Here is a 23,855-nt window from a genome sequence, read left to right as displayed (position 1 = left end):
CCAATGCAAAATTTCATCCTTTATAGTTTCGTAGCCATTTAATTTGATGACCCATAAAGAGTTGAAATCGTATCAAGAGAGTTTTATTTAAATGAAAATTATTTCTTATCTCTTCTTAAATATACTATTATACCATAAAATATCTATATGACAACTTATATATGTAATGCCATAGAAAGTCAAGTTGAACAAGAACTTTTAATTCTAGGTCCAGAAATTTTCAGGAAGAGTAAATTATTAATCGACTGCATACATCGCAGCAAGATGACGTTGAAGACAAAAAAGCACAATACACGCAGAGAAGAGATGATGATGGATGTCTGTAGAATTGTAAAGACGACACGGCTATACTGCCTTGGCTCCATTGTTGATGAGCTTCTCGATGGCCTGCAGCGCCTGGACGGCGGCCTGGATGTAGAAGGTGATGGGCCCGGCCAACGGCGCGAGCGGGTTGGCGGTGACCTCCTCTTTCTCGTCCGCATCAGCCGACGGCATCGGCGCCGTTGGGTCCTCGTCGAACTTCTTGGCCTGCTCCAGGTACTTGTCCATGCGCGGCGTCGCAAACAGCCTGTTCTTCTCCATGTCGCCCCTCGCCGCGAACCGCTGCCGGTTGTGGGACGTCTCCGAGGACATGGCGTACGGCCGGCCCTGCTGCTCGTACACCGCCGGTGACTTCATCAGCTTCTGCACCTCCTGCAACTCCTTCCTCAGCGCGTCCAGCAGCGGGTCGTCGTACGGATCCGCGACCGGCACGTCCCCCAGCGCGTTCTGCGCCTCCACCAGCTTGTCCAGCGCGTCGTCAAGCTTCTTGCCGTCCACCATCGTCCTCGCCTGCTTGATCATGATCATCGTCGTCGTCTGCAGCCAGGCCTCCTCCTTCACCACGTCCATCGGCGGGTCATCCGCTGGGAACGCACTGCCGCTCCGCCGCACGGTGACCGTCGAATAGCTTCCCCGCCGTCTTGTACACGTAGGTCACCTCCAGGATGTCGGCGCCGCGCTCGGTGTCGATGGCCAGGAGGAGGAGGTCCACGATCAGCTTCCGCACCTCCTTGCTGTAGAGGTCACCGAAGGCGACGGTGACCGACCCGGCGTCCTGCGTCTGCGGGTAGTTTCCGGCGGCCACCGTGGACTCGTCCTCGACGGGTGTCACCGTGACGGTGAGGTCCTGCACCAACACGGTGAGAAGGCCGGCGAGGCACTGGGAGAAGGCCATGGTCAGCTTGTCGACGTCGTTGACGACGGAGAAAGTCCCTCCCATGCTGTTCCTGGCGACGGCGTTGAGCACCGTGGGGTCGTAGTCGGCGCCGAACCCGAAGGTGTACACCGGCGCGTTGCCGATCTTGACGTCGGCGGCGTTCCCGCCATGGTTCTGCTGCCCGTCGGACATGAGCATGACGCCAACGACGCGGCCGGAGCTGAGGTTCCGGTCGGCGAGGACGGATCGAGATTGCATTTTGTTTCCTTACCTGTGACTAAAATTTTTGCTACTTACAAGGATCTGCCAACGTAGGATTGGAAAGTGCCCGAAATTTTTGTTGTTACATTGATGAAAATTTTATATCAGGAATCCTTTATTTTTTCTTATTTCATTTCGCACCCTTCCACATCCCTGATTATATATTATTCTCTTTCGTAAATTTGCAACAGGAATCATTTTCTGTTTTTTATTTCAATTTTCACCCTTCCACTTCTTAGAGGTATGGCAGGTACATAGGATTGAAAATTTTATATCAGGAATCCTTTATTTTTTTTATTTTATTTCACACCCTTCCACATCCCTCATTATATATTATTGTCTATCGTAAATTTGCAACAGGAATCCTTTCCTGTTTTTTATTTCAATTTTCACTCTTCCACCTCTTAGAGGTATGGTAGGTACGGGACGGGGAGCGACCCCAAAAAAAGTCGCACCATGTGGTGGTCTTACTTTTGTTCTTTTTAGCTGTAGGAGATATATATATTTATAGAATTGTTCAAAAACTATATCTAATTTTTATTAGACTCTTGGTAAGACGTACTTTAAATTAGAATGAAATAAATCACTCTTTGGTCTGTTCAGATTTTGAAGTGAAGTACTGAGGAAGAAGATAACTGTTGTGAGGTGGAGCTGATAGTATAAATACTGTTAGTCCCCCAACGGTCATCCTCAGGCGGCACTGCTTTTGGGTTCGCTGCTTTGGTTGGTTGAAAGGATGTATTTGAGTAGATTTGAGCATATGGTTGTATACTTGACAAGTTGTTCTAGAATCTTTCTTTATAGTACGGCTTTTCCTAAACTCAATGTTCAAAAGTAAAAATAAATTTTAAACTCCTAAGTCCAGTAAGCTATCCTTTATCAATTGAGGGGTACCTGCAACCTGTTGAAAGGTGACTAGAGGGTGGTGAATAGCCTATTTAAAAAATCTACAAACTCACTAGAGCAAGAGGTTAGTAAATAACAAAGCGAAGTTTTTTTGCTCTAGCTCTAATGGGGTGTTTGCAAGCCACCTATTCAACAATTCTAGTTGATATGATCACTAGGCACACAAGAGCTATGTCACTACAAGCTACACTAGTGAGCTGTACTACATAAGGCAAAGTGAGCAACTAAACTAATTACACTACTTTGCGGTAAATAAAGGATATGATGAGATATTTATACCGCCATGTAGAGGATGAACCAATCACCAATATAGACAATCAAGCACCGGGAGAATGTCAATCAAATACAATTGAGACACCGATTTTTCTCCCGAGGTTCACGTGCTTGCCGGCACGCTACTCCCCGTTGTGTTGACCAAGACTTGGTGGTTCGGCGGCTAAGAGGTGTAGCACGAATCTCGTCCTCACTAGAACACCGCAAGAACCGACCCACAAGTGAGGTAACTCAAAGACACGAGCAATCCACTAGAGTTACCTTTCGGCTCTCCGTCGGGGAAGGTACAAGATCCCTCACAATCACCGGAGGATAGCCACGAACAATCACCAACTCGTGCCAAAGCTCCTCCGCTGCTCCAAGCCGTCTAGGTGGCAGCAACCACCAAGAGTAACAAGAAAACTGTAGCCAAATCGATCCCCAAGTGCCATTAGATGCAAAAGCAAATGCACTTGGAATCACTCCCAATCTCACAAAGATGAGTAATCTATGAAGGAGATGAGTGGGAGGTGTTTGCTTAGGCTCACAAGGATGTCAAGTATGCAAGAATGCCAAGAGAGTGAGCCCCAAGTCGGCCAATACGTATTTATAAGCCCCTCAAACAAATAGAGCCGTTGGCTCTTTTCACTGGGCAAAACACGGGGTCACCGGACTCGTTGCAGGTGAGGCACCGGACGCTGGAACAGAGCGTCCGGTGCTCCAAAAGCAGCCACGTGTCAGCTCTTTGAATCTCACATGTCGAACTCTAACGGTCACCTGCAAAGCACCGGACGCGGTCAAGTTGGCACCAGGCGCGTCCGGTGCACACCGGTCTTATACGCAGGGAGGTTCGCAAAACGCGCAGGCACCGGACTCGCACCACCAGACGCACCCTGAGCGTCCGGTGCTCTCAGTCAGAGAAGCCCAGGTCAGGCCACACCGGACGCACAAACAGAATCAAGCCCGCGTCCGGTGCCTAACCCTAACTGAGCCAGGCACTACCTGCACACTGGACGCACAGACACAACGTCCGGTGCCTCCGCGGCTAGCGTCCGGTGAGTGTTTCTCAGTGAAAAACACTCCCGCGACTTCTCCAAATTTACCACCGGCGCAAAAGAAAATATGCATTTGATTTTCTCAAAAAGCGCCGAGTCCCACCGAGCTTGCGAGGCGGGAGGGAGAGAGGAACCCAAATCCTCTCTACCCTTCAAACTCCACCTCCTTCTCAAAGTGTGCCAACACCATCAAGTGTGTACCAACAAGTGCACGCGTGTTAGCATTTTCACAATCATTTTCTTTGACGGAGTTAATGATGAGGACATCAACGCCAGCGATACATATCCTACATCCACCAGCGATACATATCCTACATCCTCTCCGGCACAACCTATAGCTGGTCCTACATCCTATCCTACATCCACCAGCGATACATATCCTACATCCTCTCCGGCACAACCTATAGCTGGTCCTACATCCTCTCCGACACAACCTATAGCTGGTCCTCTTACTCGTGCTCGTGCCCGTCAACTCAACCTTCAAGTAAGTTCAGTTTTAAACTCTTGTCAATCATATTTAGACAATGGAGACACGTGCACTTTCGTGTTGCTCAGGAATAATGGACAAGATCAGCAAGGGAAGGTTCAACTGCATTCAGAATTTGAGAAAACACCAACTTCAAGGGCTGATTGCATATGGGAAGAGTGATAACTTAACAAAGGTGATTGGAGATCAGGTCCAAGCCTCCACAACATCCTCTATCAAGTTACCACGTCGCTTCTAAAGCAAGGAAACAAAGAGTCCAAACCCAACACGTTTTGGGAGTTGGATTCGGACTGGAAAATAACTCTAACTTGTATGGATCACCACGGCGTCACATGGACTCCAACTGGGACGTTCCTATACTTGTTGGAAAGCTCATGAAGTCTACTTTCCAATGGGTCCAACCACATATCTATGCGGCTTATGAGTCGGGCGCAGTCCTTGTTTTCGTGCCGACACCTTTTTCTGTTTTGATGCTGCGTCACCCTATTTTGGACCAATGGCCCATGTATCAAGTTGAGTCCATTAGGGACGCGTCCTAGGGTTGGAGGACGACTCTAGCACCCCTTTGGTCGTCCTCCCCTCTATTTATTTACATCTAGAGCCGCCATGAACAACTGGGTTTTGATTAGATAAAGTTTAGCCTTCGCTACTTGCTTGTAAGCGCGCGTGCTGATCCAGCCGCCCGTCTTCTTGTTTTCGAAACCCCACTTCATTAGAGATTGAGTTTGAAACCTTCATTTACATCTAGTAATTTAGTACTTGTTCTACTTGTTCTTGCTGGTTCTTCGATTGCTTGCAGGACGAGTGCCCTAGTGGCCGGGTGTTGCGCTCCACAAGATCGTGACAGCCATTGGAGGCGGTGTATCGGTTGCTAAGGCGCAGTCTTGAGGGCTGTAGTCGGGCCGTGAACGTCATCTCCATTCACTAATCGAGTTATCCAGCGCCTCTCATCGAAAGATCAGGCGAAAACCCTAGTGGGTTCACATCAGTTGGTATCAGAGCAAGGTTTATCGGTGAGAGATTTCCAATTCTTCGTGTTTGTTTTTTCTATAGTCCAAAAAAAGACAAAAAATATAGCATATTTGTTTTCCATAATCCTATAAATCCTTTGTGCCGTGGCTAGTACTACTTAGTTAGGGCTGGTTGAATGAGTGTTTGCTTTGGTCGTGTCCAGTGCTGGTTTTAGTTTAGTCCTTTAGAGTTTTGAGTTCTTGTCACCATCTAGTCACAACTGCGTCCAATCTATTGTGGGCTGGAATTTGAGTAGATCTTGATAATAGGTGCAGCTACTTGTTGGTCTATTCTGCGTTTCCATCAACGTGATCCAAAAGGAAAGATAGCACTTCATACTTGTGCTAGATATATTGAATTTTGAGGTTCAGCCTTACTCTAGTGAGAGGGTGAGAGTGGTGAAGTGATATTTTGTACTATTTCGTTTATATAATCAGGTTTTGAGGTTCCAAAAAAAAAGAAAAGAGAAAGAAAAAAAATAAAGAAAAGAAAGAAAGAAAGAAAAATCAAAAGAAGGGGATTGTTGTTCTTTTTGTTTCCAGTAGGGCTGCTCATTTTGTTTCTAGTGGTGTGCTGTGTTTTCCCTTTGTGTCCAGGCTCGCGTCTCTAGCACGGTCTAGGCTAGGACCAGCACAGTACCACCGTTGAGCGTTTATTCAGCTCGCTTTTATAACTAACGTGGTGCTAGTTCGTTCCTTGTTTCAGCCCACCTATAGCTCCACATACTCTACAGCTTGACAGGTCTTGTGCTGCAGCACCGATACACTTCGTCCATTGCTGTACACTTGTTGGCAGACGACCCCTCCTGTCAAGCAAGGTAAGAATTGGTAAGAACTTGTGTTACAGGTTGAGTGTGAGCGACTTGCTGTAGCTACATCCTAGTAGTTGTAGGGCTTTTATTTCTTCACTTGCCTTTTTGTTGTCTTTGTCTTTGAACCATGCCAGGGGCAGATGATGGTAACGAAACACCACTTACACCTCGCACTAAGGGCATCATACAACATTTTGAAAGGAAAGTGAAGCTGCACACAGAGAGACTTGATAACGACTTGCAGGTGACAAATGAAAAGCTGGGGCAGTTGGAGGCTACACAGATTGCCACAAACAACAAGCTCACAAGTTTGGAGGAATCCGTTGCTAGTGTGGACAAAAGCCTTGCTGCTCTCCTAAGGCGATTTGATGCTTTCCACACCGAAGATAAAGAGAAGCATAAAGAAGAAAAGGAGGGAGATCGAGAGCACGGTAGTCATGAAGATGACTACACTGGTGATACTGAACATGATGATCAAGACACTCGTGATCGACGTCGCCTTCGTCACAACCGTAGAGGTATGGGTGGCAACCGCCGACGCGAGGTACACAATAATGATGATGCTTTCAGTAAGATTAAATTTAAGATACCTCCTTTTGATGGTAAATATGACCCTGATGCATACATTACTTGGGAGATTGTTGTTGACCAAAAGTTTACATGTCATGAATTCCCTGAGGATACACGTGTTAGGGCTGCTACTAGTGAGTTCACCGATTTTGCTTCCGTTTGGTGGATAGAACATGGCAAGAAAAATCCTAATAACATACCTAGAACTTGGAATGCGTTGAAACAAGTCATGAGGGCTAGATTTGTTCCTTCTTACTATGCACGTGACATGATTAATAAGTTGCAGCAATTGAGACAAGGTGCTAAAAGTGTAGAAGAATATTATCAGGAATTACAAATGGGTATGCTGCGATGTAATTTAGAGGAGGAAGAAGAACCTGCTATGGCTAGATTTTTGGGCGGGTTAAATCGTGAAATCCAGGACATTCTTGCTTATAAAGATTATACTAACGTAACCCGTTTGTTTCATCTTGCTTGTAAAGCTGAAAGGGAAGTGCAGGGACGACGTTCTAGTGCCAAATCTAACAATTCTGCAGGGAAATCCTGGCAACAACGCACATCTGCTACATTGTCGGGTGGTGTACCTCTTCCATCAAGCCGATCAATAGCTCCACCACCTTCCTACAGCGACAAACCACATGATTCTTCTACAAATACAACAACTAAATCAGCCCAGAGACCAATCGCTAGTGCCACCTCGGTTAATTCCACGGGAAGAACAAGAGATGTTCAGTGTCATCGATGCAAGGGTTATGGGCACGTACAGCGAGATTGTCCAAACAAGCGTGTTTTGGTGGTTAACGCTGATGGTGGGTATTCCTCTGCTAGTGATTTTGATGACGATACACGTGCTTTGCTTGCTGCTGATGATACAGGTAGGGATGAAGCAATAGAAGAGCAGATAGGTGCAGAGAATATAGAGCATTATGAGAGTCTTATTGTGCAGCGTGTGCTTAGTGCTCAAGCGGAGAAGGTAGAGCAAAATCAGCGACACATTTTATTCCAAACAAAGTGTGTCATCAAAGAGCGTTCTTGTCGCATGATCATTGATGGAGGTAGCTGCAACAACTTAGCAAGCAGCGATATGGTGCAGAAGCTTGCCCTCAACACCAAACCACACCCGCATCCCTACTACATCCAATGGCTGAACAACAGTGGTAAGGCAAAGGTAACTAGACTTGTGAGAATTAATTTTTCCATCGGATCCTACAAAGATATTGTTGAATGCGATGTTGTGCCTATGCAAGCTTGTAACATTCTGCTAGGTAGACCTTGGCAATTTGATATAGATTCTATGCATCATGGTAGATCAAATCAGTATTCTTTTCTATACCATGATCGCAAAATTGTGTTGCATCCTATGTCCCCTGAAACTATTATGCAAACTGATGTTGCTAGGGCTACTAAAGCAAAGAGTGAGAGCAATAAAAATGATAAATCTGTAATTGGTAACAAAGATGAGATAAAACTGAAAGGACGTTGTATGATAGCTACCAAATCAGATATTAATGAGTTCAATGCATCCACTTCTGTTGCTTATGCTTTGATATGCAAGGATGCTTTGATTTCAATTGAGGATATGCAATGTTCTTTGCCCCCTGCTGTTGCTAACGTTTTGCAGGAGTATTCTGATGTGTTTCCAAGTGAGGTACCAGCGGGGCTGCCTCCCCTACGCGGGATTGAGCACCAAATTGATCTTATTCCTGGAGCAGTTTTGCCAAATCGTGCACCATACAGGACAAACCCGGAGGAAACAAAGGAAATTCAGCGACAAGTGCAAGAACTACTAGACAAAGATTTGAAGCCTTATTTGGGTGAGGAAGATGAGCTTGAGTCGAGGACGACTCAAATGCAAGAAAGGGAGGATGATGAGGACATCAACGCCAGCGATACATATCCTACATCCACCAGCGATACATATCCTACATCCTCTCCGGCACAACCTATAGCTGGTCCTACATCCTATCCTACATCCACCAGCGATACATATCCTACATCCTCTCCGGCACAACCTATAGCTGGTCCTACATCCTCTCCGACACAACCTATAGCTGGTCCTCTTACTCGTGCTCGTGCCCGTCAACTCAACCTTCAAGTAAGTTCAGTTTTAAACTCTTGTCAATCATATTTAGACAATGGAGACACGTGCACTTTCGTGTTGCTCAGGAATAATGGACAAGATCAGCAAGGGAAGGTTCAACTGCATTCAGAATTTGAGGCAACACCAACTTCAAGGGCTGATTGCATATGGGAAGAGTGATAACTTAACAAAGGTGATTGGAGATCAGGTCCAAGCCTCCACAACATCCTCTATCAAGTTACCACGTCGCTTCTAAAGCAAGGAAACAAAGAGTCCAAACCCAACACGTTTTGGGAGTTGGATTCGGACTGGAAAATAACTCTAACTTGTATGGATCACCACGGCGTCATATGGACTCCAACTGGGACGTTCCTATACTTGTTGGAAAGCTCATAAAGTCTACTTTCCAATGGGTCCAACCACATATCTATGCGGCTTATGAGTCGGGCGCAGTCCTTGTTTTCGTGCCGACACCTTTTTCTGTTTTGATGCTGCGTCACCCTATTTTGGACCAATGGCCCATGTATCAAGTTGAGTCCATTAGGGACGCGTCCTAGGGTTGGAGGACGACTCTAGCACCCCTTTGGTCGTCCTCCCCTCTATTTATTTACATCTAGAGCCGCCATGAACAACTGGGTTTTGATTAGATAAAGTTTAGCCTTCGCTACTTGCTTGTAAGCGCGCGTGCTGATCCAGCCGCCCGTCTTCTTGTTTTCGAAACCCCACTTCATTAGAGATTGAGTTTGAAACCTTCATTTACATCTAATAATTTAGTACTTGTTCTACTTGTTCTTGCTGGTTCTTCGATTGCTTGCAGGACGAGTGCCCTAGTGGCCGGGTGTTGCGCTCCACAAGATCGTGACAGCCATTGGAGGCGGTGTATCGGTTGCTAAGGCGCAGTCTTGAGGGCTGTAGTCGGGCCGTGAATGTCATCTCCATTCACTAATCGAGTTATCCAGCGCCTCTCATCGAAAGATCAGGCGAAAACCCTAGTGGGTTCACATCAGTTAAGTTAGCTCACTAGGTTCTAAATGCATACACATGAACAATGACACCTAGTGGCACTTGATAACCGCTTAGCCAAAGAATTCCCCTCTTTATAGTACGGCTATCTATCCTAAATGTGATCACACCCTCTATGGTGTCTTGATCACCAAAACCAAAACCCTAAGCAATACCTTTGCCTTGATCTCCATAGGGTTTTGTTTTTCTCTTTTTCTTCTTTTCCAAGTTGAGCACTTGATCATCTTGTGGCCATCACCATCATCACCATGATCATCACTTGCTCCATCACTTGGCATGTACCAACCTCATTAAGTCTACACACTTAGCATAGAGGTTAGTACTAGGGTTTCATCAATTATCCAAAACCAAACTAGGGCTTTCACCTGTTCATCATCATCCTTTTCGATTTCCTGCTTGTCATCTTGGTAAATCTTATTAGTTCCCTAATTCGGTGGTCATTAACACCAAAACCCACAAAAGTGGCTTAATTGCACTTACACTACTGAGACAAGTAGATGCACACTTGCTACTACCTAAACACTAATGGAGACCACCTTGCAATCGGCATTTACCAATTACTCCATTAAGCTTGAACTCCCTCTTGCTTTCCAACAAGTGTAACCAATAATTTAGAGTGGCAAGGGAGCTTTCATGGTCGAGATGGAGGGGTACAAATAGCCCTAACACAAGCAACTAGCCGTTACAACTCTAGTACATAAAATTCAACAAACACGGGATGATTTAGTGACCCTGAGCACTTTGGACTAATTCAGTGCCTATCTAGTAGCTAGTATCTGAATATTTGTTATTGTGTACGGTGAAGTGACCTAATAATGCATAGTCCTATGCCTACCACCGCACTAATCTGGTGGCTACTATTCCTCTCTGGCAGCTCTCTGGCTAGCATCAGATAATGTGTTGCCTAAGCACCAAATCAATCAAGTGTCCGTTGCTTCTCTTTGTACAACAAACTCTAGCATGGTGTTGTAACACATAATCTGGTGCTCTCAAGGCCATAGCATCAAGTTAATCAGGTGGTATAAAAACATCTCCATTCACTTCCAATTCAAACACCTATGAATGACTTGCTTCCAACTAATTCTTGGGTTTCCTCCGAGCTATCTAGTGCTAAGTTTCACAAGTGTGCACCACACTAACTCACTAGATTCACCTAGATCAAGTTACTAGTTCATACCCCCTTTATAGTATGACCAAAGAAAAAACAAAGTCCTAAACTACTCTAAGTGTATCTCAACTCCACATAAGCTGAAACAAATTCCATCAATAGAGGCATGAAAAACATTGATTGCCTAATCATCAACCATCATTGTGACATAACTTAAATTTCTTGCAAAATATACGTTAGTCACCATGAGGCATCATAGAAAAATGAGTTGAAGACCAATCTACTCTAGGAAGTCTAAGTTGTTATAAAACTGACTACTATGGTTTAATGTTGGATGTTCCAACCCTTGAGTGGACTTGAACTTAATGTGATGGAGAAATGATTTGAAGAATTGACATCCATTATTATTTTTTTACTCAAGAGCTCATCAAATGTACATGAATTCAACCCATTGATCATCTAATATCTTTTTAACAAAGAGTGATAACTCCTAGTTTGCAATTCAGAAATTTTGTGAATTTTATCTCTTGGTCTCTTCGTGAGTTGCTTTAGGTAAAGAAATGACTAGAGGCATGATATGGATCTTGGATGAGCACAAGAGTCCTAATGCACCATATTTCGTCAAGTGAGAACTATAGCCATTCGAATCAATAAAATTTCACTTGTGATTGTCTAAGTCAATGAAATTTTGTGTCGTAATATATCATCTCTTAGTGGTGGTATGTATTCTTCGGCATAATTCCAATCGCTGTTGTGACTTACCAAGATATATAACTCCTTTATATAAACTCTTAATTGGATAAGTGTATTTTCATAAGTAGTTTGAGTACTTGATACACATATTAAGGAGAACCCATTTTATAACTCGTGTCTTTTGAGACTAATATTTTTCTTCTTGCAAATTTGTTTAATCTCTTGATTTTTAATCATATATTTTGTTTGGTACTCCATCCCAAAGTATAAAGTCATTCAAGAATCTTAAAAAAGTCTAAGCATTTTAAATTTGACCAAAATTATAGAAAGAGTTATAAAAATTTAGGACATTAAATAGATATAATATGAAAATATAATTAATGAAAAACCTAATGATATTTAGTTATTATCATAAATGTTGTTATTTTATGATATAAATTTAGTCAAATTTGAGGTGATTTGACTCTCCAAGATTCTTAGGCCTTGTTTAGTTGAGAAAAGATTTTAGATTTTGACACTGTAGTACTTTCGTTTGTATTTGACAATTATTGTCTAACTATAGACTAATTAGGATCAAAAGATTCGTCTCGTAAATTACAGATAAATTGTACAATTATTTTTTTGTTTTCGTCTATATTTAGTGTTTCAGCATGTGCCACAAGATTTGATGTGACGGGGAATCTTAAAAAGTTTTTGAATTTTAGGGTGAACTAAACCAAGCTAAAAGTACGGTTTGTTGATTTTTTGACCGGTTAATTTGGAATGGAAGGAGTAGAAAAAATCGGTGGCCGGAGCAGTTGCCTGTGATGATACGATCACTTGAGAGAGGAAAGGGGAAGTCGCTCAATCTCATCGCGTCGGACCCCGGTGGCTGCTTTGGATCAAATCCGATCTCGTGGCCACGGCCAGCACACACCTCCTCACGACTGACGTCCACCTCTTCCTCCCCTTCCTCAGCCGCTTCTCACAGAATGCCCAGTGCCACCGCCTGAACCCACCCCCGAGCCACCGCCGTCGACCCGTCCCTCCCCCATGGCCGCCACCGCCGCCTCCATCTCTCTATCCCTCCACCTTCGTTTCCGCCCGCCCCTCCCTCCTCCACGCAACCCCCCGCGCCACGCCCCCTTCTCCCTGCTCTCCCCTTCCCTTCCCGCCCCCTGCCGCCTCCGCGTCGCTCCCGGCCGCCCCTCGCCGTCCCCGTGGCGCCCCGACGTGCGGGCGCGCGCTGGAAGCACCATCGGGGCGCCGCCTGCGCTTGCGCGCCCGGGCGGCGCCGTGGAGACGGACCGCCTCCCCTCCGACGTGCGGGACCGCGCCATGGAGGCGGTCGACCACTTCGGCGGTCGCGTCACCATAGGCGACGTCGCCTCTCGCGCTGGGCTGCAGCTCGCGCAGGCAGAGCGCGCGCTCCAAGCACTCGCCGCCGACACTGAAGGCTTCCTGGAGGTGCGCCGCTGTATATGCCAGCTACTCCCTGCTTTCCTCCTCCGTTGGTAAACCTTCCGGCCTTCTCTGATAATCGTCGCTGATTGTGTAGGTATCGGAGGACGGGGAGGTGCTATACGTCTTCCCAAAGGACTATAGGGCAAAGCTGGCTGGCAAGTCGTTTAGGATGCGGGTCGAGCCTCTGGTTGACAAAGCCAAGGTATATTTCCAGCAAGGAAGGTGTAATAATGCGCTTGGTTACTATGAGCTCTTCTGATATTGGTTTGTGCTGCTGCTCTTTTTGTAGCAAGTGGGTGCTTATCTGGTACGTGTTTCATTTGGCACTGCACTCATTGCCTCAATTGTGCTGGTGTACACTACAATCATTGCCATTCTCTCAAGCTCAAGGTATGTTTAGTATAGCAGGAAAGAGTTTGTGTGATAATTATTGTATGTTCACTGCCTAAAGGCCTGTTCTGGAACAATATCTTCGTCTTTGTCATATGTTTCAGTTCCCTGAAACAGGCATTCTGTGAATTTTATCTTAGAGGTGCTCTCTCTATAATTTGGTTCATGAAGTGTTATAAAAATGAAACACACTTAGATTTCATGATTTTTTTTTGAACTTTAGTTGTAGGTTTTGTCATTTAACTCAACACCCCTTTGATTGGTAGCACTTCCTCTTCTACTAGCAGTGATGAAGATAGTCGTGGTAGGCGGCGGAGATCTTATGGTTCTACTGTCATCATTCCGACAGATATGTTTTGGTAAGTTCCATATACCTTTTGTGAGGTGTTCCGAAAGTGCTGGATCATGCTATTATGTTATTGGACTTAATAAAAGAACAAAAAGGCAATTCCCCTTGCTCTTGGACTCGTGGAGCTACTCAATCTGCCAACCACATGTCCACATCATTTGACTTACTGTACATTTCAAGTTGGATGTTGCCTGTACTTTGCATGCGTAGGGTTTTGGAAATTCGTGTTCAAATAAACCATCCTAGGGGAAAAGGGAAAAGAACCCAAAACAAAGTTCAATTTGAAATGTTGCTTGATAGAAGAAAGTACATGGGTTGAAGGTATACATGTTTTTTCCAGGAATGCATCCATTACACTTGTGATGCAAATCATCTAATGATTTGGGCATGATAATATTCCTGATTTGGACATGATAATATTCCTGATGAGATGTTCATGAAATTTAACTACAGGAACAATGATTCTAAGCCATCCGACTATTCAATTGTGAGAAGATTCTGTATTGTGTTGCTGGAAAGTTTCAGCGATATTGTTCTCACCACTTCATGTTAAGATGACTATAACGAAATGGGACATACACATCATTTTGAAATTGCAACGTTGTATCCGAAGTTATGCACAGAAAGTATCATGTACGTTCTTATTATTCACACTGTTCATGTGCCTGCAGGTACTTGGACGCAGATTATTACAGAAGGCGTCGAGTAGAAAACGAAAATGGGATGAACTTTATTGAATCTGTAATCTAAAAGGGTTTGACTTGTTTGTTCATTCTCACACTGTTTTGATGGAATGTGTAGGTAGTTTGAAACTGTATGTAATGTTTATTAAATAAATGTCACAGGTATTTTCATTTGTGTTTGGGGATGGTGATCCAAATGATGGGCTTGAAGAGAAGCGGTGGAAGATGGTATTTTCTTTTTCTTTTGAGAAAATTTAGCTTCTTCATGACCATTTATTGTATATTCATTTTTTCTATTACAGATTTCTAATTCCTATTTGAATTCACAGATTGGGCAGTACATTTCATCAAATGGTGGAGTTGTTACAGCTGAAGAACTGGCACCGTTTCTTGATGTGCCACCTCCATCAGAAGAGTCCAAGGCATGGGAACTCTTGCCCATTTTTTGCCCTAAGTATATTGCTTATTTTGTTAAGAGATTAAGTTCTCTACTCCGTGCACCTGTGAAAGCTATTTACTCTTCCTTTGAATAATAAACTGAGGGGAGGCTTATCGTATTCATATTTTCATATCATTTCTTGAACTGCAGGACGATGAATCATTTGTTCTTCCAGTTCTTTTACGCTTCCAGGGACATCCAGAAATTGATGAGCAGGTGCAACCTTCTTACCTTCTTCTCTCTAGCAGTTCAGACTTGTACCTGAGAACTACCATTGTCAAATATGGCCTGCACTTTCAACCCACCCAGCTAACACTGGTGTATGTGTGTGTGTGTGTGTTGGGGGTGGGGTGGGGGGGGGGGGTTGATTACTGTTTTTTTCTCAATTATTGGTATCACCCAAAAAATGGAATAAACAAACAACCCCAATCATGTATTCTCTATAAAAAATAGTAGAAGATCTCAATTGACTCACATGCTATGTCATTAGATTGGTGCCTAAGTATCTAATTCTTCATTTATTGCAATTTTTGTACAAAGAAAAACGATAAAGGAACATGCAATGTGTGAGTAGATGTAAGAAAAAAGGTGCTGGGAAATTTCATGTCCTGGATGATGTAGGGTGCAGCGGGTGGTTTCAGATGCCATGGAGGCGTCAGCCAAAGCAAAAACAGCCTTACATTACATGCACTAGTTCTTTCACTTGAGGTTGAGGAGGAAGAAGGGGAATACAGGCATACAGGGTGCAACCATCACACATCAGTAGTACGCTAGTTAAATGTTGTCGACATTGGCGACAGATAGCTCTGCCTGTGCCAGCTACATACTAAAGATGGCATTCTTCTGAGTAACTCAATGGTTTTGTTTTTCTTATAGGGCAATATCCTGTATCGATTTCCATCGCTGCAACGTACTGCTTCATCAAAAAGTGGTAGGAGCAGGGAATATGTGGGTACCAAATGGTCTGCAATGTTTAGCGGAATTGAAAAGTACTTAGAGGAGAAACCATGGAAATTCAGGTCAGTATATATCATTGTGATCCTTAGTGAAGTTGAACTAACCCAGGATGCAATTTTATCAAATAAAAAAGTGTGGAACTCCCGTGCTATTTTTTTAGATTTCTAATACAATTAGTGCATGTGGATTATATAGGTGCATTTTTTATACTCCCGGGAGTAGTTACTCCCATGATCAATAAATCATGTTGCGTGTGTGTACATACTCATTTATCATTTTGAGTATGTTGATATGCTCATATTAAGATACTCCAGATCTTTACTATGTGAAAGATTTTCAAAAGAGCCCATATTTCTACTATATTATTTAATACTAAGACAGCAGTATATAAAATAAGTATAACCATATACTCTTAAGTATACTTTCATACTTGACATACATAGTAGTATGATGATATACTCCGTCTACATACACTTCGTTGGGCCACATACGCCCTAAATCCAGAGATATACACATGGGAGTAACTACTCCTTAGGAGTAGGAAATAATTTCCCTTTTAAATATTATATATGAATACATTACATTAGGAGCGCAATGTATGAGGGTCTAGAGATTGGGCATTATGTTATATAGGTTGATTCATTAAGTGGAATTTTTTTCATCAGCTCTAAATTTGCTATTTTAATCTATTCTATGCCTTTTCATAAACCTACCGGTTGCTTTTGCAGTAAAGCGAATGCATCAGAGAAGGCATTGGTTGCTGGTTTGGGAGGACTCAATCTCTTTGGTGTCATCATTCTTGGAAACTTGTTGAAGTAAGAATTATAATAATTCTGGCCCCACGTATCATTGATATGTAATGCTAACAATATGTATTAAAATTTATCATGAAGGCAAATGACTGTGACACCTGGTGGACTGATCTCATTTGCAGCACAGTTATATCCTTTGCTTCAGGTATGGCTGGGCTTGATATGTCTGTTTAGTACGTATCGTGGTCTTTACTCTTGTCATTCCATTTATGCATATTTGGCCTGACAGAAATCACTAGTCTTTCTCTTTTTTAAGGGAGTTTCCAGATGTTGTGAATGTTGCAAAATTGATGGTTGTTGAATTACATATGAATTAATAATATTATCAATGATATGTACTGATAGTCTGATACATTGTGATTATTTCTAGATATACGCTGGCTCCTTTTTTGCAATACCTTTATTTAGATGGTTTCTGCTACGCAAGACCAACAATGACATTAGAAAGAGGAATAAGGCCAGAGAACAGCGAGCTCAAGAACTCGTGTCTCCAGATTCTTCTCTAAGAAGAAAGGTAATAACAATTGAAGTTCCACACAACTCTATGTAATTATTTTCCTGTTACCCATGTGTGGATCTGTTTTGGTAAAATCAGGATGGGTTTGGAGCATTCACAGAACCTTATAGACTAGACTTATAGTGATCGGTAGCAACTTATTTATTCCTGACATTAGAAACTTCTAAAAAGAAACCTGTTATGGGCTTAATGTCCATGACTGGACCAGCAGGTCTAACAGTGGCTGATGAGGGCTCCCTGTCACCTACTCACCCTGTGGTACGGTCACCTGTGAACAGTCCCACTGGATTAAGCGCAGTTTAGGGTCATCTCTCTGCCTTTTGCTGAGTCTCTTAAACTGCTGTTAGCCTTTGTGCTAACTCTCTTAAACAGCTTCAATCCTTTTCTCCTTCCCCTAGCTGCCGCCACTCTCTGCCATGCCTCTTCTCTCCCTGCGGCCCCATCTCCATGACCACCACCTCCTCCCTGCCTAATAACTCAGATCCATAGTGAAGCCACTATAAAAGGGGCTTAAAGCATAAGATCAAAGTGTGTGTCAATAATCTATTATCCAGCTTGGACCTTCCGTTCTCAACAGCTACAATAAACTGGCTATTTGAATGAAAATATATGCTTATCATGACATTTTTAGATTGTGTGGTGTGCACGTCTTTATTTCATTCTTTAATATTACTCAATTTATTTTGGTGCCTTCTCATCAACTTCATGCCACACTTTAGATACTACATCCAATCACAGTTCACAAATATAAGTCTATCTAGGTTTGTTGTAAAGATCTTTTCACCTTTGATTAGCGATATCCAAAATTTTATATAGATTGACAACGAAAGATTGGGATTCCTAGATTCATTGTGAAAAATATTTTCCTAATATATAATTCTTTCCACTTCAGATAATGTATTTTTATTAATATTACTAGTTGTCGATGTCCAAATGGGCTTGTATTTCCAATTAGAGGAAGTAATTGATACTTGGCTTCATGTCCTTCACTGTCTTTTTTGAACTTTTGAAGTAGCATAAATTTGGCTTGTGTTTTTCTATATTTTCAGTTGCTCAGTGCACGCGATATGGCTGAACGGAAAGTAATTACGCCAGAGGAGATCGTCTATACTACTGAAAAGGATCTATTGGAGCAGGATTATGAAGTCAAGGAGTGGGAGAGGAGATTTAAGGAGCTTGAATCAGAGTGATGGACATGACCAATATACTTGACGTTCGTAGTAGCTCTACATGGTCCTCACATCAGACTTGGTGGTAATTTTTTATCTGCATCCAATGGAGTGGAAGATATATCTGACTGAACCACTCAACCAAGTGAAATTGGATGGTACTGGACCTTACTAACAGTCATATCACTACCAGCCCACCACTGACTACTTCGCTATGAAAGTTTTGTGGAAGCTGTTGGTTTAATTGAAATCGACCATTGTTTGCAAGCTGATGTACATATCTGTGGCATTGATCTGCATATTTGCATAGTTCCATTCACAGGACTGGAGATCAAATTCAGAATTCGACACGAAAAACAGGGATACTCGGTTTGAATGGAGTCCCATCAGAAGTTCAGAACATGTAAAAAGATCAGTCTGTAAACAGGGGACTCAGACTTTGGCATTCGTAGCAGAACTCTGTCCTGTCTAGGAATAGACATACTGTTATAACTTTCAGCCTGTTGAATCAATTCATGATGGGAACATAACAATTTCTTGCATTAAACAGAAAATGTGTATCAACATGTCCAGTTTCTATACTCCATACACAGAGAATGAAACAAGGGAAATCTACCAAGGTCAAAAGAACAGAGTTACATAGTATTGATATCAATTATCCCACCAATAAATAGTTGCAGTCAATGCAGCTATATATTCCTACTGTTTGTACCTTTCAGTAAAGGCTCTGATGAATCGACGATGCATATGCTTCAGTTAGTTCTAACCTAGTATATTGTCAGTATGAGTACAGTAAGAGCTTCTGATCGCTATCAGAAATCCCAAGTTGAGATGGCCAAATTACTCGGAAGTTCCTGCAGAATATACCAGTTTGTTATTTATCTGACGTACAGAAAAAAAATTGATGTACAGTGGTAATGCCAAACTGATTGACCTTGAGTTGCGACAGGAAACCCTGTCAGCATGAGATGCTTAGCTACCATTTCCTGGCTGCAGTTGTTAGTGCTCCTGCTCCGTCGGTAGCTTAGGCTGTCAGGATAAGACGAATGCGACGGACGCGATGGCGACTAGTGCAAACAAACGAATCACCTGCCAAACACAAGATGCACAAGGAGGTATTTCAGTTTTAATTTAATATCTACAGACACATTTCAGACGACAGCAGATGGGATTGGTCAGTGTGTGAATTTGTGCTAATGCAACTACTGGTTACAGCATCCTCCCTTTCCCGTGGTGGAGAACCTATTCCTTGCGACCATGCATGCCTAACCTGGCCATGCATGCCACTCTGCACGGCATCTCAGTCTCACTCATCACTCTCTCCCAGCCTCCAGTGCTCCACTCAAACGTGACAAGACTGGAACATCAATCAAGAAAATACCGTACGTACCTGTCGTGCTGCTGCAGTCGACGACGACGACACCAGCATCGTCGGCGGGAGGTAGCCGTTCAGGCCGACGTTGTACACCGGCGTGCCGTCGGGGTAGAAGAGTCCGTAGTTCCTCTCCGACGCCGGTCCGGGCTTGAGGTTCTCGTTGAAGAGCGCGAAGACGTAGACGTCGACGGGCGTGGCCGGGCGCAGCGGCGTGCCCTGCTTCATCTCGATCCGCTGCAGCAGGTTCCGGATGTATGTCCCCGCGTACTCGGGCGTGGCGCCTGGCTCGTCGGCGTCGCCCCGCGACGGCCACCCGGTCTCCGACACCTTGACCTCGACGTCCGTGTGCCCGAGCCCCTGGATCGCCGCGTACACGGCGTCCACCTGCGCGTACAGCATGTTGTCGTAGCGGAGCCCCGTGCGCTCATCGACGACGCCGGCGGCGTTGGGGCGGAACAGCACGTAGTCCAGCGGCACCCTCGCCGGGTCGTCCTTGTACGCGAAGTAGGGGTAGCAGTTGATGAGGAACGGCGCCCTCGTCGCGGACAGGAAGCTGAGGAACGGCTGCAGGTGCGCCATCGCCGCCGGGTGGAACGCGCCGGCGGACGGCGGGAAGGAGACGCCCATGATGTCCAGCGAGTGCGCCGTGGTGACGTTGACGCGGCCCTGGAGCCCCAGCGCGCCCAGCGCCCTGTGCACGGACTGCATGGCGGGGAGGACCGCGGACTGGAGCGCGGTGTCGTTGCCCTTGAACACCTCGTTGCCGACGGTGACGCAGGTGATGCGCGCCCCGGCGCGGAGGTGCGGCACCACGTGCTGCTGCAGCCACGCCTGCGCCGCCGCGGGGCTCACCATGGCCGGGACGTACTCGTTGCCGATGCCCACCACGAACTCGACGCCCGTGCCCAGGAACGCGCGCAGCACGTTGGGGTCGGCGTCGTACAGCTTCACCTTGCTGATCCGCATCGACCGGAGCAGCCACGACACCCGCGCCGGCGAGGGGAGGTTGTTTGCGATCTGCCCGTAGTTGACGCCGATCGACAGCGACTCGGCCACGACGGCCACTTGCTGGTCTGCAATTGTATTGATTGTCTTAATTTCTTTTTTGTTATACATCAGCATCGATCTCAGTGGACCACGTACGAGTATGGAATATGGGAGTATAATGCAAATATACAAGTAGCTAGTACTCTCCATAACGCTACGGAGCACGTGATCCAATGGAAGCAAGATCTCAGTGGACCACATGGGCATGGGGTGGCTCTGCCACCACTGCCACTGCCACTGAGACTGAGAGCTACTCCCTCCGTCCACGAAAGAGTCAATTTCAAATGTTGTTACTCTTTTCTATAAAGTTAGTCTGGCACGGATCTTAGGAATTGATTTTTTCGGGGACGGAGGGAGTACCAATAACCTAAAAAAACAGCTATTAATCCCCCCTGGTGGCTTATTCATTAGAAAACCACGTGGAATGCCAAATCTCAAGTTGCACATATCTCCGGGCACACCAGATTGGTAGCTGGCGACTGCAACTTTTATGGTGTGGAGAAAGCAGCAACCAGCCAACAGCTCATGCTCATCAGGGACAGATAATTCAGGAAATTAAGCTGGCCAGTGGCAGTGGGCATTTTGCGCTTCGGAAAAGGCTCCGTGAAAAGGTGATATGGCGATTCGGAGCTGAGATATGCCGCCATAGTGGGCGGCGCGCGCCTTACGCCACGGCGCACCTGGCAAGCTGGGCTATAGCGAACATTCCATCACATTTTCCATTGTGACTCCATTTCGCTTCTGAATTAAATGGTGATCGAAGTGATAAGCACAATTGGTTTTTGGAAAGAGCACATGGTAATGTACTACATGATCTTAACAAACGTGCCTTCTACTCTAACTACAGTAGAATCTTAGCAAAGGGTCCTTGTAACCATATGCGAGCTCCAAGACTGGCAAGGCAGCACAAAAACGTAGGTAAGCTAAAGCTTTGGGCAATTGGCAGGAACATTACTGTACAGTACCTGCAGGCTAGTCACAGGATTCAGGAACATTACCACAACTGGTAGTATTTGGGGACAGAGCTAGTATAGCTAGGTTGGGTGGACATGGAGATTGATTATCTGATGGTAATAGTAAACTCACCCGCGAGGAGGATGGGGACGACGAGCAGGACGAAGCAGCAGGCGGCGGCGAGGTTGCAGGACGGAGCTGGCGGCGGCGACAGCGCAGTTCTTGACGGCCTCCCAGCTGTTGCCATCCACGCACCACCACCGGATACCGCCGCGCTCCCCGGACAGAGGAACGGCGGGGGACGGCAGAGAACACAGGTACGCGCAGGGCCGACCGCAGATAGAGGATCGGAGGAGGGAGCAAGCAACTCCTATCAGACGCACAGAGCCAAGGCTGTGTGCGCTCGCGTGGGAAGGCGCACCGCAGGCGAAATGGAGAATGGCTTTGGAGGCTGTTCTGGGCTATATACGCGGTGCCGGTGGATGCTGCAAGCCTGCAATGGCAGAGAGAGTATGTGTGTGTTTGTATAAATAGGGGAGGTCTCGCCTCTGTCTGGCCTGATCCGTGGCAACCGGCGGCAGTGGCGAGAACGCGAGGAAGGAGACGAACCAATTAATCGGATGAGGAGGGGCCCGGGTCGGGTCGGGCGTCCTTAGCTCATGTACCACCAGTCCACCACACTCCAGCAGAATGGCACCTGCCACCTTCCTTACGGCTGCCTCTCTACGAACGCTCCACTGCAGGCCCGTATACTCCATTTTCTATGTTTTTAGGTTTAGATTAGACTGTATTTAAACAGAGTTAAAACGTTTTCATATAGACATGCCAATCAGTTGGGTGGTAAAGTGGTCAATGAACTTTGATCCTACTACGGACTGAACGTTGACCTTTGTTCCATTTATTAGGCGGTTTGGACCTGGTCAATCCATTTAATGGATTATTCGTATAAATGACACATTTGTTGGCTTCCTTTTACCATTTAAATATGGCCGTTTAGGTGAACAGAAGGACAAAAATAGGATGCCTGCAATCCCTCATGCATGCCACAAACATCCATCAAATGGCTCACACGCGACCTTTCTTTTTAAAATCAAGCTAAAAGCATCAGTGATGATTTCCTCTCTTGTGGGGTGTTTAGTTCGATGAACCACTACATCCCAAAAATTTTAAAAAGGTTTGACACTCTAATAATTTTAAATAAATATTATGTTAACTATAATGTTGTAGATCTTACTGAGCACCACGATTTTGATATAAGGTTCGGCTTTATCCAACTTTATATGCAAGTTATGAATTTTTTTTAGATAAATACTAAGGATTGTAGTACAATAATTAGGGGCGTAAAGGTCGCTTTTAACTTCTCTTCAATCTATGCCTAGAAAAAAGTATTATTTTAACAGCCAAAGTGTCTAGGAGCTATTTGCCACAATTAAAGGATATCTTCTAGCAAAAACAATATGGAGTAGTGTCCATCAGCAAATACCAACATTAAAGAGTGTCGTGCAACAAATTGCCACAATTAAATGTGGTGGTGCATCACGAATTTTCTCATCTCATCAAACATTGGTGAAATGATTTATTCCCCATGCATCTACTAATTATTACTCCCTCCGTCAAGCTTTTTAAACTTTGACCAAATTTTTAGAAAAAAAATGCTAAGATTTATGGTATCAAATTAGTATCATTAGATTCATCATAGAATATATTTTCATATGATGTGCATTTTATGTTATAGATGTTGTTACTCTTTTCTATAAAGTTAGTCAGACTTAAAAAATTTGACTGACACAGATTCTAGAAATTGATTCTTTCATAGACGAAGAGAGTAGCTTATAAACAGCAAGATATCAATAGATCAGTCTCTTCTGTTTCACAAAGCCAACTTTGTGAAAAGATGATGAACTATGGGTCTCCACTACCTGATCTACTCTGTCCTATAAATAATATCGTTCTCACTTTTTAAGAAGTTAAATATTTCTAACTTTAACTAATTATACATAGAAGAATATTAACAATTATAATACATAATCAGTATCATGAGACAAGTCATAAAACATATTTTCTCCATGTAGAATTTAAAAGTTGTTTATGACAGCTACACGGTTTGTAAAACACAACTTTTGACCTCTTATTTTTATAAAAAATTAAAAAAAATAATATATGTAGAAAGTATTTTTCAAGACACCTATTCATATGATTTTCACATTTGCAAACTCAACAATTTAAAAGTTATTGATAATTTATGTTCTCAATATTTGACCCAAA

General features: G+C 44.2%; 2 protein-coding genes and 1 pseudogene across 4 annotated transcripts; 1 reads left to right on the top strand and 2 right to left on the bottom strand.

The window, feature by feature from the left end:
- LOC8059629 lies at positions 346-1,456 on the bottom strand (annotated as a pseudogene).
- Positions 12,331-18,747, top strand: LOC8058644 (uncharacterized protein At5g03900, chloroplastic). Of its 3 annotated transcripts, none has more exons than XM_021459212.1 (13): positions 12,331-12,901; positions 12,993-13,100; positions 13,188-13,288; positions 13,573-13,647; positions 14,309-14,378; positions 14,483-14,548; positions 14,650-14,742; positions 14,910-14,975; positions 15,636-15,778; positions 16,445-16,531; positions 16,610-16,673; positions 16,899-17,042; positions 18,095-18,747. In XM_021459212.1, exons 1-13 carry the CDS (start codon positions 12,488-12,490, stop codon positions 18,233-18,235), a joined length of 1,572 nt encoding a protein of 523 aa, XP_021314887.1. In that variant the 5' UTR covers positions 12,331-12,487; the 3' UTR covers positions 18,236-18,747. The 3 variants fall into 3 exon arrangements, with proteins under 3 accessions (XP_021314887.1, XP_021314886.1, XP_002453933.1); XM_021459211.1 differs by having other exon boundaries at positions 13,555-13,647; XM_002453888.2 differs by having other exon boundaries at positions 12,332-12,901; positions 13,576-13,647.
- Positions 18,736-22,244, bottom strand: LOC8058643 (glucan endo-1,3-beta-glucosidase 14). The gene is made up of 4 exons (XM_002452158.2): positions 21,723-22,244; positions 19,605-20,662; positions 19,149-19,303; positions 18,736-19,068 (listed from the first exon to the last, which is right to left on the bottom strand). Exons 1-3 carry the CDS (start codon positions 21,835-21,837, stop codon positions 19,247-19,249), a joined length of 1,230 nt encoding a protein of 409 aa, XP_002452203.1. The 5' UTR covers positions 21,838-22,244; the 3' UTR covers positions 18,736-19,068; positions 19,149-19,246.

The sequence above is a fragment of the Sorghum bicolor genome, chromosome 4 (assembly GCF_000003195.3).
Source record: "Sorghum bicolor cultivar BTx623 chromosome 4, Sorghum_bicolor_NCBIv3, whole genome shotgun sequence".
NCBI lineage: Eukaryota > Viridiplantae > Streptophyta > Magnoliopsida > Poales > Poaceae > Sorghum > Sorghum bicolor.
Note: the sequence above shows the minus strand (reverse complement) of the source record. Positions and strands in the feature narration are given on the sequence as shown.

What these genes read in the sequence shown, in the direction of transcription:
- LOC8058644 (XM_021459211.1), top strand. Translation starts at nt 12,488, where the DNA reads ATGGCCGCCACCGCCGCCTCCATCTCTCTATCCCTCCACCTTCGTTTC. An exon ending in CTCTGGTTGACAAAGCCAAG is followed by an intron (nt 13,101 to 13,187) that starts GTATATTTCCAG and finishes CTCTTTTTGTAG; the next exon opens with CAAGTGGGTGCTTATCTGGT. An exon ending in GGATGAACTTTATTGAATCT is followed by an intron (nt 14,379 to 14,482) that starts GTAATCTAAAAG and finishes TAAATGTCACAG; the next exon opens with GTATTTTCATTTGTGTTTGG.
- LOC8058643 (XM_002452158.2), bottom strand. Translation starts at nt 21,837, where the DNA reads ATGGCAACAGCTGGGAGGCCGTCAAGAACTGCGCTGTCGCCGCCGCCA. An exon ending in CGTCCCCATCCTCCTCGCGG is followed by an intron (nt 20,663 to 21,722) that starts GTGAGTTTACTA and finishes ATACAATTGCAG; the next exon opens with ACCAGCAAGTGGCCGTCGTG. An exon ending in CGACTGCAGCAGCACGACAG is followed by an intron (nt 19,304 to 19,604) that starts GTACGTACGGTA and finishes TGTGTTTGGCAG; the next exon opens with GTGATTCGTTTGTTTGCACT.